The sequence below is a fragment of the Oncorhynchus nerka genome, linkage group LG10, assembly GCF_034236695.1.
Source record: "Oncorhynchus nerka isolate Pitt River linkage group LG10, Oner_Uvic_2.0, whole genome shotgun sequence".
NCBI classification, from domain to species: Eukaryota; Metazoa; Chordata; class Actinopteri; order Salmoniformes; family Salmonidae; genus Oncorhynchus; species Oncorhynchus nerka.
Genome location: NC_088405.1, coordinates 73,329,218 through 73,349,555, shown reverse-complemented (window position 1 = coordinate 73,349,555; position 20,338 = coordinate 73,329,218). Strand labels below are relative to the sequence as shown.

At 40.9% G+C, this 20,338-nt stretch overlaps 1 protein-coding gene across 2 annotated transcripts; it reads left to right on the top strand.

Annotated features, from left to right (window-relative positions):
- Window positions 1-1,505: 1,505 nt before the first annotated feature.
- sim2 (SIM bHLH transcription factor 2) lies at window positions 1,506-17,246 on the top strand. Of its 2 annotated transcripts, XM_029671258.2 has the most exons (12): window positions 1,506-1,878; window positions 2,741-2,997; window positions 5,858-5,940; window positions 6,868-6,957; window positions 9,621-9,729; window positions 11,213-11,298; window positions 12,819-13,018; window positions 13,167-13,273; window positions 13,616-13,763; window positions 14,066-14,231; window positions 14,617-15,052; window positions 15,538-17,246. In XM_029671258.2, the coding sequence occupies exons 2-12, from the start codon at window positions 2,823-2,825 to the stop codon at window positions 16,317-16,319; spliced, it is 2,382 nt and encodes a 793-aa protein (XP_029527118.1). In that variant the 5' UTR covers window positions 1,506-1,878; window positions 2,741-2,822; the 3' UTR covers window positions 16,320-17,246. The 2 variants fall into 2 exon arrangements, with proteins under 2 accessions (XP_029527118.1, XP_064879803.1); XM_065023731.1 differs by having other exon boundaries at window positions 1,506-2,997.
- The last annotated feature ends 3,092 nt before the right edge of the window (window positions 17,247-20,338 follow it).

Genomic DNA, 20,338 nt, shown 5'->3' with positions numbered 1-20,338 from the left:
TGAGTAAAATGAAAGACACCTTAATAGAAAATGACTCAAGTAAAAGTGAAAGTCGCCCAGTAAAATACTACTTAAGTAAAAGTCTAAAAGTAGGCTATTTGGTTTTAAATATACTTAAGTATCATAAGTAAATGTAATTGCTAAAATAGGTCTACTTAAGTATCAAAAGTAAAACTATATATCATTTCAAATTCCTTATGTTAAGCAAACCAGACAGCACAATTTTCTTGGGTTTTACATTTTTAGATAGCCATTTATGGATAACACTTAGACATAATTTACAAACGAAGCATTTGTGTTTAGTGAGTCCGCCAGATCAGAGGCAGTAGGGAGGACCAGGGATGTTATTTTGATAGTGGGAATTTGACAATTGTCCTGTCCTGTTAAGCATTCAACATGTAACAAGTACTTTTGGATGTCAGGGAAAATATATGGAGTAAAAAGTACATCATTTTCTCTAGGAATGTATTGAAGTAAAAGTTGGCCAAAAGATATAGTAAAGTAAAGTACAGATACCCTAAAAATATTTAAGTACTTTACACCACTTGGGGCCAGAACATAGTTATACATTATTTGTACACTGCAAAGATTCCCAAACATATAGGCTATAATATTTGACAAAAATATAATAATTTCAAACTTTGATTACATTGGGATGCGATCATATAGACCTATTTATGCGTGGAAATACTTGGGAACAGATCTCCTATAGCAAAATCCCTTTGAGCTCATTTCCTGGTGATTTTACAGTCTTTTATGTTTGGAACGAAAATAATTACAAAAATAAAATAAAAAACTTTTTTTTTTTGCTCAGAAAACTTGGGGGGCCAAATAAAACCATCCGCGGGCCTCTGGCCGGGGAACCCTACTCTATAGATAATGTGTGTTTCTTGCTTCTGGCCTGGCTTGACTTTGCATGCTGTCTCGCCATGCAATATAGGAGGTATAACGAGTATATCATATGACAAAGTGTGTTTTGAATAGCCTACTGAATATGCAAAATTATGGGAATACAAATTATGGAAAGCAAACATAACGAGGGGATTCTATAAACGCATATTCAAATTACCACATTGAATCGTTCAGCCAGTGCTCTATGGCCCAGACCTACGAAATCTTTATGCTAATCTTTTGAGATTGTTATTGAAAATATACATTTTGTAGCATATGAACAGTAAGTAATTCAATTTCTGTAGGCCGAAGAGGTTATAAAGCCTAAAATGTTTAATCGTTCTAAAAACTTTCCTACAAGGCTTGCAGGACTGACTTCATAGGCTACATCACATTGAATTGGACAATAGCCTACAAAATGTGACCAGATGAATTTGGAAGAGACACGCATGAAGTCTATTGTCATGTCAGCCCTGTGCTGCATTTGGTATTGTTTTTAGACAATTTCTTGCACTGTTCCTTTGACAGAGGCAGCGGAGACTCCGTGACGTAACTGTTTGGAACCGTGCCCTCTCTCCCTCGTACCGCCCTCGTCCGCCTTTGGTTCTGCGAAAGGAATTAACGTATGCTGCTTGGAATATCGGTCTGCCTTTTGGGATTATTGAACTTGAACAACGAGACTTCTTGAAGAGGAAAATATTGCGTTATGGTTCCTTCCACTGTCTGAGGCAACTTCTCATGCTCTCCATTGGTAACATAGTTCCTATGCATCCTTATCCTGGCGTTGAAATTACGAAATTGAGAACTCAGTTGATGTCTTCCTGAGTCGATGAAAAAAGGTGGGCATTTGATGGGAAGGACACATAGGCCGTATTCACTAATCATCCTAACTTGCAGTGCCAGTGCGTCATCGAAGACACATTTCTGGTGGTTATGGCAGCGAGCACACGCAGGAATTAAGTGTGAAAAATAACAGTCCAGACGCAGGTAACTTCAAATTGATATTTTGTAAAAACGTATCTACATCATGGACGTCTTGAAATGTGTCTGGGGCATGTGTGCATCGAGGTTTTAATTACTTGGCAAATGGAAAAGTTGGATAGGCCTACATTTCCATAACGCACGAAGAATTTCGCGTCCAATTCTTTTCAAACGTTAACAGTATACCTACATGGGCTTAATCCACATGCTTTCGTTAGTCAACGATTGAAATAAACTTTTGATTCACGCACATTAATAATATGTCTAGAGGCCTACACATTCACAACAATAAGGTACAGCGAATCTAACCGAATCTTCTGTTGATGGTGTGACTAAACATCGGACATGTTCTGATACTTCAAGGGAGTCATTCCTGTCGAAACGGGGCGTTCATCCGTGGGATGTTTGTCAGAGTCGACGTATTCCGTTGTTTAATCGCTCAATAGAGCATCATGTTTCTCATGCCACCACTTGGAGACTGAAGGGAGCCTACCAAAGATGTGTACTCACTGACTCTTTTGAATGAAAAGTAATCTAAGAAAAAGCCGTTCAGATGATTACAGGGCACTGGTAACTTTAGCGTTGTTTACCACATTAATTGTGTTACGCACACGCGTCGCAAAACAACGTTTGAGACCAAGTCCACATTTTTTTTTACAACTATTGTATCCTCATGTAGTAGGCCTAATGGTTTTTAGATTGAATTTCACAAATTACATGTAACCATTTTCAGTGAACATGCACGTATCTGGAATCTACAAGGAGAGGAACTATTTTTCACATGTAGATCGGCCAAGAAATGAGAATGAAAATGCTGCAATATCGTTATGCTTCTATCTAATTGTTAAGTGCATTTTCTGATTCAAAGATAAAAAGGCTAAATCTACGTGTTGAGGGCGAAGAGGAAGGTGTTCTGTTATGCAACAGGCATTACTTTACATCAGTCAGAGATGAAGGAAAAGTCCAAGAATGCAGCGAAGACGAGACGAGAAAAAGAAAATGGAGAATTTTATGAACTGGCGAAATTACTGCCTTTACCTTCGGCCATCACATCACAACTGGATAAAGCTTCAATCATTCGGCTGACAACCAGTTACCTGAAGATGAGAGCCGTGTTTCCAGATGGTGAGTTATGCTACCACTAACAGTTGAATGATTAATCATAATTATGTCTTCAAGAGAAGAGGAACATGTCAGTTCTCGAAACATAATATTGGTCTTTGTATTATGGTTTTAACAAATACCCATAAAACAGGTCAGGAAATATAACTAAATAAATGTTAATTTTGAGCGCAGCAGGACAATCATATGTCCAAAATATAATCACATTTTCGAAGTCATGGTAAATTTCCATTTTCACTTCCCAAAGTTAATGTTCCCATTGAAAATTTGAGTTTTATTTCGAAAATTATTCTCCAGTAGAATACGTGCTATACAAATAATAAATATCAACATACAGGTGCGTAGTGACGGTGACCATGTGTGCGTAAAAGTGTGATTAGAATTGTCCCCAACTTTCGCCTTTCCCACCTGGTCATGCAATTCAAAAGATACTTATTTTTCATGTTTGTTTGCATGATTTATGTTTTCACTCCTAAACACGGGGCTCTAGATTATGATTTATGTTTTCACTCCTAAACACGGGGCTCTAGATGATGATTTATGTTTTCACTCCTAAACACGGGGCTCTAGATTATGATTTATGATAAATCATCCAATTATGGTCAATAAAACAACTAACACTTCGACAGGCTAAACCCCTTGAAAACAGCCCTCTTCCTCTCATAGAATTGGTCTGGCATCACTCATAAAGTCACAGAAACATTAAAGACACGGACTAAGGGCCACCCGTTAGTTCTGGATTTGAATAGTTCCGTTTATGACCATTTCACGAATAAAAAGTGTGATATCTTGTGGAATCAAATAAAGAAATACACTGTATAACAATATTACAAAACACTATAGGCTACACAACAAAACAGAATATGAATTATAAATTGGGACTAATAAATTATATAGATGAAGTAGGCAAATATCTGCTGGCTATTTCAAAAGTACAGACCATAGGCCTGTGTTTTAAATTGTATGAACTTACAAGCGAAATATTAGTTTAGCACTTTGGTTATAGCATATATCATTAGATAGGGTTGTTTCTCCTTAATTACATTCTTTCCAACGAAATATAACTTTTTAATTAGTTGTAGACCGTATCCTTGCCTAAGTAGACCTAGGCTAAAATACAGTCTGCCATACAGTTTTTGTTTTTATGTTCTCTTTTGACATCAGATGTAGCCTATTGAATATTGTCTGAGTCTCAATTGAATTCCCGACATCCTTGGACTGAGAGAGATGTGACCGCCGCCCAACGAGTCTATTTCAATGGCCACTCTCCCTCACATTTGTCAAATGAATGTGTAATCTTATTTTGCAAATAACTATTCTGGGAAATCAGATACTTAGGCAGATTTCAATATTTATGATGCGCAAAAGTTCGTTAAATATAATAGGCCTATCACCTCATTCCAAGTATGCATGTTTGTCTCGTGTATTCCATGCACAAAATGTGCAAATTGCAAAATAATGTATTTTAGTTTGAGGTAGTTCTTTAAAAAATGTTCATAAATAACAAGAAAACACATTTCTGACATTTCCGCGCCGGTGAAACGTCTCTGTCGCTTCCACGTATCGTTATTTGGGACTTATAGATCCAGGAAAAGGCCTGTCCTGCACATCACCTAATGATTTAGCTGACGTCTAACCAAGACACAGGGAATTATAGGAAATGGGTATTGATGGTGAAAGTATGAAAATATAACAGTAAAAAACGTGAACTGTTAACTCTGAATGTTTGACCAAAACATTATTGAAAAATATGTTGGTGTCAGTTAAACTACTTGTCTATTGCAATATTTAAAAAATATTTTCTCAGTTTTCTCACTCAAATCAAAGCACTCAAATCAAATCAAATCAAAGTATACGTTTACATTGAGAAAATGTAGGGTGATCATAGGTTTTTCTGAGAAAACCCAGACTAGGAAACAAGTGTAATTGGCTATTAATTTCACAGCATTTGACAAATTCCACCCTGCTACAAATGTATATGATGGACTAACCTGGCATGCAAATATTAAACTTTATCACACATCATAGTTCAATTTAAATTAAAGTTGTATAATTTCAGATGACAGTTCTGAAATGTTACTAACACTTTATTCTAAAACATGGATCTGTAAAAACATTTCAGGGGTGATTTTGTCAAGTCACAATTTGCGTATAATTTCAGATGACAGTTCTGAAATGTTACTAACACTTTATTCTAAAACATGGATCTGTAAAAACATTTCAGGGGTGATTTTGTCAAGTCACAATTTGCTGGCCTCATCTGCAAACAGACATGTTGAGTATAAACACACAGATGCTATTTGCATGTCCCAGTATCTGATCAAAGCATATAATAGCCAAATTAAATCACAGCGTGTGAGAGTGACTGTAGGGAAAATGTATCTTGTTCTTAGTGACTGGTAACACAACAAAATGTGGAATAAGTCAAGCGGGTATGAATATTTTCTGAAGACACTGTATACATTACAAGGCTCAATACTTCTCAAACTATTATGAGTTGATGGTTGAGTCATGGTTGATGTACCCTTTAAGGCTGGCTGGGGTCCATCTTTTCTTTTGGCGTAGAAGGCATTGGGTCAATAGCTTAGTATGTGTGTCTCTGCATTATATGTGGCAGTGCCAAAGATGCCTGAATGGCCTTTTGCAGGCTGTGATCAAAGTTATAGTCCAAGTCAGACACAGCCTATAGGCAGAGCTATGTGAGTCATAGACATAAACCCTTACCCTTGAAATTGCAGTATCCGATCAGACCAGGAAGAAAAACAATGTAAGGCTATATCTTGTGTCCCCTTCATAGTGTCCTCTTCTCCTGGAAGCAGCTCTAGGTAATGTATTCTAAGCCTGTTGTGTGTTTCCTCCACAGGGCTGGGGGAGGCCTGGGGCCAGCCGACCAGAATCAGCCCTCTGGACAACATGGCTAAGGAACTGGGCTCCCATCTACTGCAGGTGGGCTATATTTAACATAGATACATAATACAATATACACAACCCAATTACATGTATGTACACAATAAATGCAGCAGAATATACACTGAATATACAAAACATTTACAACACCTGCTCTTTCTATGACATAGACTGACCAGATGAATCCAGGGGAAAGCTATGATCCCTTATTGATGTCACTTGTTAAATCCACTTCAATCAGTGTAGATGAAGGGGAGGAGACAGGTTAAAGAAGGATTTTTAAGCCTTGAGACAATTGAGACATGGATTGTGTATGCGCCATTCATAGCGTGAGGGGGGGGGACTTAATATTAGGGAGGTGTTCCTAATGTTTGGTATACTCAGTATATATGCAACATACTGTAAATACAACACAATATTATCAATAAGATTATATGCAAGACAATAACTGCACTAGACAATATACAACACACATAAGTAAACTGAAATAGGAAACACATCTATAAGAGTAAACACTACACAAATTCAAGGTAAATGTATAGTGCAAAAATATACATCGTAAATATAGAACCCTGGAGCAGAGTGGTGCTTAGATGTGAATAACACTATTATATGCATTTAGGAAAATTGTCAAGTTCTTAAGAGGAAATGTAGTTGATTATTTTGATAAAATGCACTGTTTAAATGTTTTTGCTATGGAATTCATGTGTAGGCTTTGCCAAGAATTTGTAATAGATTTCATGTCATGATTAGAGCCAGATGTGATAGAAATTAGGATGAGTGTGTTTTTTTTAAAGACATTGCAAAAGAGTAGACATAAAAGCCATTATTAATCAGACTCCCATATGCTGATTTATCACTATCACAATGCAATGTATAAAATCTACAATTCTAAGTGACCTATGCATTTTTTTAAATGCAAAATGGAACCGTCTATTTTCGGGTCTAACACGTTTCATTCCCCAGACTCTGGACGGCTTTGTATTCGTTGTCGCTTCGGATGGCAAAATCATGTACATCTCTGAGACAGCGTCAGTCCACCTTGGCCTATCCCAGGTAAGACATAGCTTTGCCTCCATCTTGGACCTGGGCAACCATTGCGTATGCCACAAACTGTGTCTGCCTCCCTCAACACAACCAAGGTCACCTAAGGGACATCTGCCTCCTGATATGCCTGTTTAAACATTGATTTGACAGTCAGTAAAACAGGCTGCAGAATGCCAAACAAAGGTTGCCTAAGTTCACCTAACACAGATAAGTCAGAGGGCATGGACTGGCCACAGAATATGATCTGTGCGTCTATTCTAGGTGCTGTTTACTTCCTTTGTGTGTGGGCGCATTTAACAATATGGGACGTGCGAAAACGTCCAGCTATTCATGCTGTGAGTGTAGCATTGGTATATGAAACCAAAAAAACATTTGTTCAGCTCATGCTAATATTTAAGGTTAGCTTAGCTATCTATTGCTTCTGACTTCTGCCTCTCTGAGGGGTATTTGCAGTTGGAACTTAGGCTAGCCAGGTTGAAGACGTTATTTTAGAATGGTCCTCCCTGCAGCCTTTCTAAATGGAGCAACGTCCTCATCGACTTTGCTGGACATCCAATATGATTTTGTGTTTTGCGTGTGTTAATGTGTGGTACATTGTGTGTTTGTGTGTTTGTGTGTGTCTGTATACATGTATGTGTGTGTGTGTCAAATATTTTTGCTGTTTACCCTGCCTTAACTGAGGCCCATGCAGTTTGACTGAGGAGCAGTGTATCGTTGCTGGTTTGGCTTATATATTTCAGTAGGACAGCCTATGGCTCTGCTCTGTGGTGCCATCAATGATCAGAATGAAGTGTGATCATCACTCAGGAGTGGGCTTTGCTGCTTGACAAGCCAACTTCTTCAGAGTTGCTGTTCCCCCAGAGAGAGATGCTGTCTATCGAACACGTGGTGACTGAAAATATGAAGTGAAATGGAGTCTGCGGCAGCCTCCCTCAAAACAAAGGTTTATAGTTGAAGTCCTGTCTCTGATGCGTATACTCTGGGTCTCTACTTCGAACATATGGTTGTTCTGGGTCTCTACTTCGAGCATATGGTTGTTCTGGGTCTCTACTTCGAGCATATGGTTGTTCTGGGTCTCTACTTCGAGCATATGGTTGTTCTGGGTCTCTACTTCGAGCATATGGTTGTTCTGGGTCTCTACTTCGAGCATATGGTCGTTCTATATGGTTCACTTTCCAAAACATACAAAGTGAGTGATAGAAAGTATTTTTGGGGGTGCCCTAGACATGGTGAGCCAGACCAAAGGTACTATTCTATGTAGCAGTTTTTTATAATGGGTGTGTCCACACTGATTTTTGCTTAGCTACTAATAGAGGTGTTCTGATTCTGAAAGTGGCCAGAACCGCTGTCATTCTAACACTGCACTCATGTGAAGTGATTGTGTACTGAGCTGTGGATAGCAAACATAAATGCTGATGTCTTAAATATACCTCACCTGAGCAAGCATAGACAGACACACTGAAGGCTGTGCTCAGGAAGAATTTGAGAGAACAGGGGGGCTGAGCAACAGCAATAACTCAATCCGATAAAAACAACACCACCACCCACTCTAAATGTTCCACTCTTGCACGCAGCCCTGATGCAAATGCTGCTTGTGCACACCTGTGTACACTGTGAAGCTTATTCAAATGGACCATCCGCTTTTATTGATATCTTGTGTGTGTGTGTGTGTGTGTGTGTGTGTGTGTGTGTGTGTGTGTGTGTGTGTGTGTGTGTGTGTGTGTGTCAGGTGGAGGTATAGTGGGCTAAGGTCCGTGTTGTTTTAAAATGAATTGCGAAAGAGACAACAGCGAATTCAGTGAAAGTCACTCATTACTTGAGTGTTGAGAAGGTCTGCTTTTACTTTGAGGTTAACCCATCCTCCAGTGTGAAATCTAGAGGTCTGTTTATTATCAGTAACCCACATATATTAACTTACATTGGTGCTTGAACACACATATTTCACTTGTTGCTCTCGCATGCTATTACTTGTCACCGTTTCTACGACACCAAAAAGCATGCTCAGTCCAAATGCTCTCTCACTACAAAGCATGGATTAGTCCAACCTAACTCCACACTGTGAAGAAACCAATTTGTTGTTGAAGTGGTGAGCAGTGACCCGCTCACTGAGTGACTCCACCCCTAAATTTGGGAGGTAAAATAGATCAAAGTGGAGCCTGGACAGTGTTCTGTGTTCTCATGCAAATGATTGCCTCTTTCATAAATTAACCCTTGTGTTTCCTGACATCATCCCCCTTTGAGGCAGAGCTGAAAGGGATGCAGAGATCGATTTCAGTGGCGGCAAGAGATTTGCCCCCCTCCTCACTTCTAACACACACACACACGCACACGCTCACGCACACACTCACGCAGGCAACCACACACTCACATACACTCACACACGCACACATGCACACACACACACACACGCACAGTCAGTCAGTGTCCCCCTACAATAGGCATTTCTCTGTGATGATGTAATCCCTTGTAATGACAGAGTATCATCCTGCTAAAAGATCAAAAGACCTCAAAACACTATTCAGAAAGACTGTCTTCTTCACATAAGGCTAGAGATTACATGTCATTGAAGAAATTATATGTTGGTCTCTAATCTATATTGTCACTTGCCATTTTCTCTAGTCTCAGCCTGATGAAACTTGATGTGAAGTGACTGATTGATTTGTTTCTGTCAGGTGGAGCTGACGGGGAACAGTATTTTTGAGTATATCCACCCGTCAGATCATGATGAGATGACGGCTGTACTCAGCGCCCATCAGCCCCTCCACCATCACTTCCTGCAAGGTGCCTAACATATTGATTTATTCAATCTCTGTCTTTATGTTCTTTCTCTCCCTCCCTTTTTTCTCTGTCAAATTTGTGTCTTTATTTGTTCTCTCTCACGCTTCCTCCCTCGCCTTTTCTCACTCTTTCACTTATTTCTCTTTCTCTCCCAACTGACAGTCAGTTGATCCCAATTTTCCCGCATGCTCAACTCTCTGTATGTTTGTAAGCAACAGTAATGCTACTTCATCGAGGTCTACCTCTTCTGTAAGAAGGAAGTCAGTCAGTGTGACATCATCATACAAATAGCTCAAATACTTCATCTATGCAGCTGCTATAAGAACACATAATACTTCAACGTATAGCACCATGATACATAATACAAGGCAACACCCAGGCAGCCTCTCTGATGGGCAGGTTTTCATTAACATCCTGTAGGAGCAGCATCTTAAGCCTTATGTGATAACAGCACTCAACATGCAGTGGAGTACTGTTTTCTGGGGGAGTTTCATAACACCCCTACACATACACACACATGCATACACAGACACAGACACACACACATACAAACCCTTACAAAAAAATACATGTCAAATTTACAGTGAAAATCGCATTTTCACAAGTCAAATATCTTTTTTCACATGTTGAGGTTATTACATTTAGAGTTCACGTTAACACCACTTTTTCACATGTGAGAAGAAAACATGTTTTCACCTCACGTGAATTGCAGTTGCAGATGTGAAATTTGCGGTTTCACATGTTAAAAACATGTGGAATTGCAAGTTCACATGTTAAAATCAATCATGTGAAAATCACATTTTCAGTTTCACATGTAAGAAAACACCACATGGAGGTGGTGAAATAAAACAATCTGTAATGCCATCCTGTAAAAAGATAACTTAGCCGACCTGAGAATAATAATTCAAGTGTGTTAAAAAATATATTTCTTATTTCTGAGCCATCCATTCAGTGTTACTGCTAGAGGCACAAGCCTCTCTTCTTCATTTGAAAAGTAGCGCGCCGTGTCTCCTTATTTATCTTTTTAACATGTTGAAATTTGCGCTGTCAGAGTTATTCATTTTACTGCACAATTTTGTTTTATCGCACTGTCTAAAATACATAATCTATAAAGCTAAAAATAAACATTGGGATGTCAAAACAAGTTGACTGAGGTCAATTTACCAGAATTAGCTAACTGTTACTTTAGACAAAATCTAAATGTAAATATTCATGTAATGCTTTTTGTATAAGGAAAACTTAAATTACAGCTCAATGTGAGCAAATTAGGAATTTGAGATTAATCGTGATTAATCACAGTCATAAACTCTATCACATTTTAAAAATAATTTGACAACCCTTATTGGCATTCAGATGCGAAAATGCACATGTGTGTTAACCACATCTGCTGCTTTATTTAACCAGGGTGAGTGTGTGACTGTGAAGTGTTTTTATTGTGTCTATGTGCTAATGGTCATTCTCCTCGCTGTCTTTGTGTGTGTAACAGAGTACGAAATGGAGCGCTCTTTTTTCCTGAGGATGAAGTGTGTGTTGGCCAAGCGTAATGCAGGACTGACCTGTGGAGGATATAAGGTACATTTTTACATTTTGGTCATTTAGCAGACACCCTTATCCAGAGCAACTTACAGGAGCAATTAGGGTTAAGTGCCCTGCTCAAGGGCACATCGATAGATGTTTTACCTTGCCGGCTCTGTGATTCAAACCAGAAACCTTTTAGTTACTGGCCTAACGCTCTTAACCGCTAGACTACCTGCCTTACTACAAGGGACGCAACTTTGGTTTTAGAAGTGGGAGAGACATAATTATTATTATTATTATTATTTATTTTTATCCAGTCGGATCTACACTCCAAACAGCCTACCCGACCGCTCGGAGGCATCCACATGGTCCTAAAGCACACCGTTGCCTGGTTTTGTATCACATTCCAATTATAAAACTGGGGTGGACAAAAATGCAATTTCAAAATGTGTGGGGGACATATCCCCTCATCAAAAGCTCTGACGAAGGCCTTGAGGCCGACACGTAAAGCTTACTAAAGAGCAGTAATACTATCAAGAGCAGTAATATTATCAAGGGAAATATTATCAAGGGAAGTGATACTATCAAGAGCAGTGTGCAGGTTTCTTATTTTGTTGTCCCCAGTGAAAGTTGCACCTTGCGTACTATAATGTAATGCAATATTTGAAATCACATTTCTTTGTTACTGTATGCCATGAGAATCTGTGTCTCTGGAAGTAGTAAACCTTTCATGAATAACAATATAAGATAGAAAGTAGCTAATTCAAATTAAACACCTACACTTGCATACAAGTGAAATGCATGCATTTTGAAGAGATTATTATATCAAAACAAATATTTATTCTATTTATAGATTTGTTTGTTTTGTTCTATTGAGTCTATAATGTTATTATAGTGTTATCACAGTGTTAACAGGTTATTTGAAACTGCATATTATTTGTCTGAGTCTCAGCAGCTGCAGCATTTCCACTCAAATCTCAGACGACAACCACCTCACTCCTAAAACACTCCACAGTCGTTCCTCCACCATCCTCATCTTTAGACGCAACAGCTGTATTCTTGACTCCCTCCTTCTTCCCTCTCCCCATATAATATAAATCACCTAGCAGATTGCAATGGAGACCTGCTGTAAATTTACATTGGCAATAAACAAGCCATTATGTTAAGTAGTAGAATAAATCATCCGTGTGAACTGGGCGAGTGCTATTGAATGGCCGGGGCGAGGCCGGCATGGGCATAGGTAAACAGGAAGTGATGAAGATAAATAGTCCCTTTAGCTTCTAGACATGTAGCTGTTTCAGGGAGGGGAGGGGTGGATGTTGGTTGTAGCCTGAAGGTTGAACCTTCTCTTGCTTTTGCAGAGTGAGTGAGATAAGAATTCTGCATTACCAACAATGTTGTATCTCAATTGATCTATCTCTCAGATCGACCTAAATTTGGACACAAAACCACATTCAGGACACATGTTAAGGCAAGGTGTAAAGACTCTGTCTAGCTATATCTATGTACATGCATGTATCTGTATCTATCTCTATATCACCGTGTAAAGCCCCTCTCATCTCTCTGCTTCCCAGGTGATCCATTGCAGTGGCTATTTGAAGATCCGTCAGTACGTGATGGACATGGCATTGTATGACACGTGTTATCAGATCGTGGGCCTGGTAGCGGTGGGCCACTCCCTGCCTCCCAGTGGTATCACAGAGATTAAGCTCCATAGTAACATGTTCATGTTCAGGGCCAGCCTGGACCTCAAGCTCATCTTCCTGGACTCCAGGTATGGAAGGAAAGGAGGGAGGGATGAAACAAACAAATGTACAATGAGACAAAAAAAGATAATACAAAATAAAAGACAAACACAACAAAGAATTTGAACATCATGATTGCGAATGTTTTACTTTTAACCCGTGACCTTTGGGTTCAAGGGTGGCTGAGTTGACAGGATACGAACCCCAGGACCTGATTGAGAAGACGCTGTACCACCATGTGCACGGCTGTGACGCATTCCATCTACGCTTCGCTCACCACCTCTGTGAGTCAGTCCCCCTCTGTGGCCACATTGAGACTCTTATTACGAAACAACCCACACTCTCTTTGAGAGGGTTAGGATTTCTATAAGTGGCAGCTATGGAGTTTATCACAGAATATGCATGTAGGTTCAAGAGGAGAATAAAAATGATACATTATTAATGAGTCACGCCTGTCAAAGGAGCTCAGCCTTTTGCTGGCCCTCTCTCCCAAGCATTCTGTTTGTATTCCATCTCTATATACACTTCTCTTTCTGTCTTTCAATCTTTTATTCAGGCACTGTCCAGTCTGTGATTTGATCTATCTCTCACCCCAATATTTCTCTCTCTCCCCCTCTCTCCTGCAGTGTTGGTGAAAGGGCAGGTCACCACTAAGTACTACCGTATGTTGTCCAAGCACGGGGGCTGGGTGTGGGTGCAGAGCTACGCCACCATCGTCCACAACAGCCGCTCATCCAGACCCCACTGCATCGTCAGCGTCAACTACGTTCTCACGTGAGTCAACACTTTCCCCTTTGACCTGAGTGGGTCTGTGACAGGTGAATCACTCCCTAAAACACTTCCGTTTAATAGACTTGGACATTTTGTGGCAAAAAGTCTGGGTTTGAAACACAGGCTAATTTGTAAGGTGATGCCCCCGGTTTGTCTGTGTATGTTACATAGTACGAAATGTAGCGCTCTTCTTTCCTGAGGATAAAGTATGTGTTGGCCAAGCGTAGTGCAGGGCTGACGTGTGGAGGATATAACATGTGTGTGTGTGATGCTAATCCAAGCTGTATGTATATGTCCCTCCACAGGGACGTAGAGTATAAAGACATGCAGCTGTCTCAGGAGCAGAGTCGAGCGGCCAAACCCAGCTTAGCCTTTAAGACTGGCCTGGCCTCCTCTCAGGACCTCTGCAAACAACTCAAAACCAAAGCAGTCAAGATCAAGAGCAAACTCAAAACAGCCCCCTACCCTCAGGTACGACAGACTATTGCTCCTCACACTGGGTTACTGATACAGTTCATATGCAGTGTAGTACACACACAGTAACCTACATACTGTACCTGTACTTTCATACGTACTAAGATATCAGAATGAATAGCTTTATCCAGCTTGGGAAAAAAGGAGACACTGCAAACTCCTCAACGCAATGACCTTTTGCATTGTATTCACAATCAGTAACTTTCCTTTTGAAAATTCATGAAATATCCTCTCCATAGTTATCCCAAAAATATAACAAGTAGGACTTGATTTTTTGTCTTAGCTTGACAAATGAACTGTACACAACACTGTCTTCATTGCCTGTCTATGTTAGAAAATAACAACACCAACATAATCTGTTGTCTACTGCCTCCACCTCCAGCCCAACAGCACCTACCACCCAGACAAGCCGGACTGCTCCCCCCTGGGAGGAAGTTGGAAGGAGAGCACCCCCTACCCCCTGAACCCCTGTCACGGGCAGATCTCAGGCCCCTCTGGAGGCCCAGAGGCTGGAGAGGTCCTGTGTAGTAGCAACGCCTCCTATGGCCTCTCCTTCCCCTACCCCTATGGACACCTACCCCACACGGACTCCCAGAGGAGGTTGCGACACACCCAGGGTTCTTCCTCCGCCTCAACCTCCCTGTCTTCCCCTGGCCTGGCAGCCCAGCAGCTGCTCAGCTCCCTGCAGGGTCGAGGGGGCGAGGGGCGGTGGAGCTGTGCCAACGCCAAAATCCACCATGGTACTAACCCTGCTCACATCCTGAGACCATTCGCTGCATCGTGTTCCATTACCACAGCCACCACAGCAGCATATTCAGGTATGGCTCTGGCTCAAAAGCACGGGGCTTCTAAATCAGAACTGAGGAACGCAGAGCTCTTTCTGCATGCTTTTGAATGCACTGCTAACTGATACGATCAGGTTTCCAATAGCAATGCTATATTAAAAAAAAAAAATGCTAGCCCAGAAATTCTGGATGTTACTAAATAACCATCTAACAAATTTAGAAGCAGCTTGAAGGAAACAACACCTTAAGGAAGTTGAAAATAAGTTAAAACTTAGAAAAGGTGAACTGTCACTTTAAAGTGCTCTATCTTTTACGCCTTTTCCCTTTTTGTTCTCAGGTCAGAAATGTTAATGAAAAACATGAAAAATAATTTCTGACTGTAGCATTGGAGTGTGTGCTGCACTGCTCCTCTGATGTGCCTGTTAAACCCTAATCCTTCTCAAGATAGCGTTTTAGCTCAGTTTCACTGAAGCATTTTAGTCTGAATCTCACCGTAGAGTTTAATTTCTCCACGACAGGCCCCGCGGCGAGCAGGAGATACCCCCCCTGCGAGCCCCTTCATGATGGCTTCTCCAGCTGCTCAACCCCGCGCCCTAACAGCAGGTTCAAGGAAGAGCCCTATGAGCATCACACGCTTGGCCAGAACAAGACCACAGAGGACCGCCTGCACTCCCAGTCACAGGCTACTAAAGAGGACAGCAAGCTGCCGTTCAGTCGAGACTACCTCCACAAGGCCTCCGAGGGGAGTGGTTGTGTAGGAGGGGAGAAGCTGTTGTCCTGTCCCCTGCTGAGTAACTCTGTGCTGGGGAAGGTGAGCTGCGAGCAGTCCCGGTCCTTCCATGGCCTGGGCCAACCCTTCCCCATGCAGGTGGTCCTGGAGCAGCGCAGGAGGCTGTGTATGATGGAATCCCCCTACAGCCACAGTGCCACCGGCCCCCTGGAGCACACGGACAGCAATGGGGAGCGGGGGAGCCCCAAGATGCTGGATCCTGAGGCGGGGGAGGAGGAAAGGAGGATGTGGATGGGGGTTGGAGTTGGGATGGGAGTCGGGGTAGGCCTTCCGACCCAGGCTCCGTACGTGTCTTTGAACCTCCACCACGTCTTGGCCAAACACAGCTCCTTCCAGGCCCCGCCCTATGCTGCCCTCGGCCACTTGACAGACAGCTACGGTTACCGTGGCGACGAAATGGGTTCTTACGACTACAAGAGCCAAAGCCCCGCCTCCAGCTCCTCCCCTGAGATCCACAGGGAGATTCCTCATTACATCGGCACGTCCGTCATCATCACCAACGAGAGGTGACACAGCTCGGGGGTCGAAGGACAAGGAAGGACAGACACATTGAGACTTCAGCCTTTTTGGTCAGAAACACAGACAATGAACAGAAGCTGTATCAGTGACTATGTAACTGTGTCAGCCAGAAGTCGAGTCACTTTCTGGGGACCCTGTCTGGTTAAGACCTCCACATAGCTCTCCATTTCTGTTTTTCAGATGTTTTCTACGCAAATAAGCCAACGTCAGACTCCTCTAAGGAGCCAGTAATTTCAGGTTTCTTGATTATATTATATTTTTGCATACTGTTTATCCAATAGCATAAATGCATTGTCACATTCTAGTTCAAAGCCATTTATTTTGACAAAATCTCAAGGACCTTTGAGCCATGACACAGTACGTAATTTGAGGTACAAATTGCCTGTGAAGAATACACCCCTCTAATGTTGTAACTCAGAAGCACCAATCATAACTGACCTGAACAAGAAGATACTATAAAATGGTCTAAAAAAGCAGCATTTAGATTGAATGTAGCATGATTTCAACCCAATTTGCAAGCTAGTTTAAGTGCAAACGGTTTCCAATGCACTTCTTTTTTTGTGACAGCGACATTAAAAAGGGCATAAGATATGCCAGCACAAAATAATACATGCTGTCACTCCCTACCTTGTATATTGAATGGGAAAATGACAGACGCAAAAGTATTCAACGTGGACACTTTCTTGCAAACATGAATGAGGGTAAATATTGTTCACCCTCTTTTGAAGTTAACATTAAATAATTTGGTCAATTATATCAATGGCAGAGATTGGAAACACAATGTGTATATTTATTATTGTGCAACACATAGCAGCTTGCTTATTTATGAAGAAAACCAGGATCTAACATGTATAATGAGAAAAATGTCAACTGCATTGGGGGAAATGAAATGAAATAAAACACGGTAGTTTGCTTTAATTCTGAATGAACAATTGAAATGAAATGTCCTGCCAGACAGTCGTTGTCCATGGCTATTTTCAGCTCTTCTTTATTCTTCAGAATGCGTAGTGGATATCATCTGGTTATTGAAGAGGTCTGGACATTGCTGTGATATCAAGCACATGTAAATGTCAGAAATACAAACACTTTTATATAATAGGTACATATAACCTCACTTTCTTCTGTGATGTAATCATGAAATACACCTTTATGTCCTCCTGCCTGTATCCCATCAACCTGGTCAAATGGGCCTTCCAAATGTCTGTGTATGTGGGAGTGTGTTCTCCCAATGACTACTGGAGAAACTGTCTATCCACTGCGGTCTTCTGTATCCATACACCCCTCCAGATTTCCCTTAGGACCCACTGCACCCTCAAATGTTTTACAGCGCTGAGCAGATTTCAGGTCTACTGAGCACAAAACTTGAACGTTCCCGAAAATTCTGTGCAACTTCCAGCGCACATTTACTGTGAACACTGAGGCTGTACCCACTTTGATTTCCAGTTTTAACAGTGGCCAAGTAGGCTACTGTGGCTATTTGATCATAATGTAAGGCTACCAGAGTTGCCTACCATCAAAAACAATGGAGAAAAGCCATCTCATAACACTTTAACATCATTGAGCCTACAGTAGCAGCCAATGTGTGGTGTTCACTGAATGCTAGAGTCGCACACTGAAAACAAAAGAGTCGCACACTCTATTTATAAACTCCCCGTCATTTATTGGGTACACCACCAATATTTCAGTATCACTGTGCCTTCTTCAGGGTGATCAGTTTATGCCTACATTCCATGAGACTTTTGATTTAAAAAACAAGCAGGGCTTGACATTAACCTGTTTATCCATTTGTCCTTCATTACAAGGAGGTGATTGTGTTGTTTGATGCAAGAAACCACTTCACAAAATAAAATGCATTATTATTCCCATACCATTATTACATAGAGTCAGACCAAATTATGCTACCCTCTGTCTATTGGCTACAGTACTTAGCTTATTCAAGCCTGTCTAAAAATACAACTCTGCCCCATTAAGACAAAAAACAACTATTTACCTGACTCCCTTTTCAGAAATGTACATGTTTCGTGCTCTTGTAGGAAGCAATCACTCCCCTATTGCTGACTAAAATGATCTATAACGGGGCTAATAACTCACTAACTAGCAAAGGATATGAACAAAATGTGCACACGTGGCTACATACAACACTCGCTTTGATCTCAAAACAAGCCCATTACTATTCACGGCCGCTCATGCTGTAAACACAGTCCAGTTCAAAGTAAATGGCACAGATCCATATACGGCAATGGTCTATTTGCATGTAGGCCTACTGCAGCTCTGATTGTTTATGCCGCACCGGTCTGTGTGGAGTACGGGCTGAGTTGTGCGTGTCAATGCAATAGCATCCTATGCCGATGCTTTATACCTACAACAAAATATCTTGCATAGTTCGTTTTGTTTCAGTATGGTGCATTGAAAGTGGCTAACATTTGCGTTGATTCGATCACAATTGCCACAGTAAAGGGAAACGTTGATAGTGTTATCAGGGAAAGAACAGTGGTCACCAACCTTTAAGTCAAGATCACTTTCTGAGTCAAAATGCAAGCCGAGATCTACCACTCAGAAAAAAACCACTTAAAAAAAAAACATTATTTAAACTTAAGCTGATGCAACGTTAACCAATTTAAAACAGTACTGTAGCAATGAGGTTTGTGCGGTAAGTCATAGGTCCAATACATCATCACCGGATATTGACTTTGCTTGAATTGCCCTGCCGATGCATTGTTGTTAGGGACATTTTTTAAAGTTATATTTCCCAACTTGAGGTAGGCTATATGATCACACCGGTAATAGATCCGTTGACTGTATTACTTTTACTGGTATGATGGTGTCTGCATCTGATGGTCAGTCTCAGCAGAGGGAGAGAGCAGCAGACTGAGGGTCCGCCTCTCAACATCCCTCCGCTCTCCCTTTCCTCCACTGACACTGACCAAATAAATAATAAAAACAACAACGCAAGCCTATAGATACACTTTCCTAATCATTCAATTACTACTGCAGTGTTTGTTGTAGCACTGAGTGGAAATAGGAAAAACACACATTTTATGGCTTATAAAAGTGTTGAACACAAAGTGTTGACCAAATCCAAATCAAATCAAATCAAAATGTATTTGTCACATACACATGGTTAGCAGATGTTAATGCGAGTGTAGCGAAATGCTTGTGCTTCTAGTTCCGACAATGCAGTGATAACCAACAAGTAATCTAACTAACAATTCCAAAACTACTGTCTTATACACAGTGTAAGGGGATAAGGAATATGTACATAAGGATATATGAATGAGTGATGGTACAGAGCAGCATACAGTAGATGGTATCGAGTACAGTATATACATATGAGATGAGTATGTAGACAAAGTAAACAAAGTGGCATAGTTAAAGTGGCTAGTGACATAAGAATGCAGTCGATGATCTAGAGTACAGTATATACATATGCATATGAGATGAATAATGTAGGGTAAGTAACATTATATAAGGTAGCATTGTTTAAAGTGGCTAGTGATATATTTACATCATTTCCCATCAATTCCCATTATTAAAGTGGCTGGAGTTGGGTCAGTGTCAATGACAGTGTGTTGGCAGCAGCCACTCAATGTTAGTGGTGGCTGTTTAACAGTCTGATGGCCTTGAGATAGAAGCTGTTTTTCAGTCTCTCGGTCCCAGCTTTGATGCACCTGTACTGACCTCGCCTTCTGGATGATAGCGGGGTGAACAGGCAGTGGTTTGGGTGGTTGATGTCCTTGATGATCTTTATGGCCTTCCTGTAACATCGGGTGGTGTAGGTGTCCTGGAGGGCAGGTAGTTTGCCCCCGGTGATGCGTTGTGCAGACAGAGCTGAGTAAGAATTTAAACATGAACTCAATCATAAAAACAGCAGCTCTTTGCTGTATTTTTTTGACAGTCTCTCCGTAGTCATTTTAAACATTTTGAAATCTCACAGTATCCACTTTGCTGTATTTAAATGATGCCTGCTACATTCCTGCAGACACGATAAACTGAGCCACCCGATTAGGGCA

What these genes read in the sequence shown, in the direction of transcription:
- sim2 (XM_029671258.2), top strand. Translation starts at nt 2,823, where the DNA reads ATGAAGGAAAAGTCCAAGAATGCAGCGAAGACGAGACGAGAAAAAGAA. An exon ending in CCACCATCACTTCCTGCAAG is followed by an intron (nt 9,730 to 11,212) that starts GTGCCTAACATA and finishes TGTGTGTAACAG; the next exon opens with AGTACGAAATGGAGCGCTCT. An exon ending in CACCACAGCAGCATATTCAG is followed by an intron (nt 15,053 to 15,537) that starts GTATGGCTCTGG and finishes TCTCCACGACAG; the next exon opens with GCCCCGCGGCGAGCAGGAGA.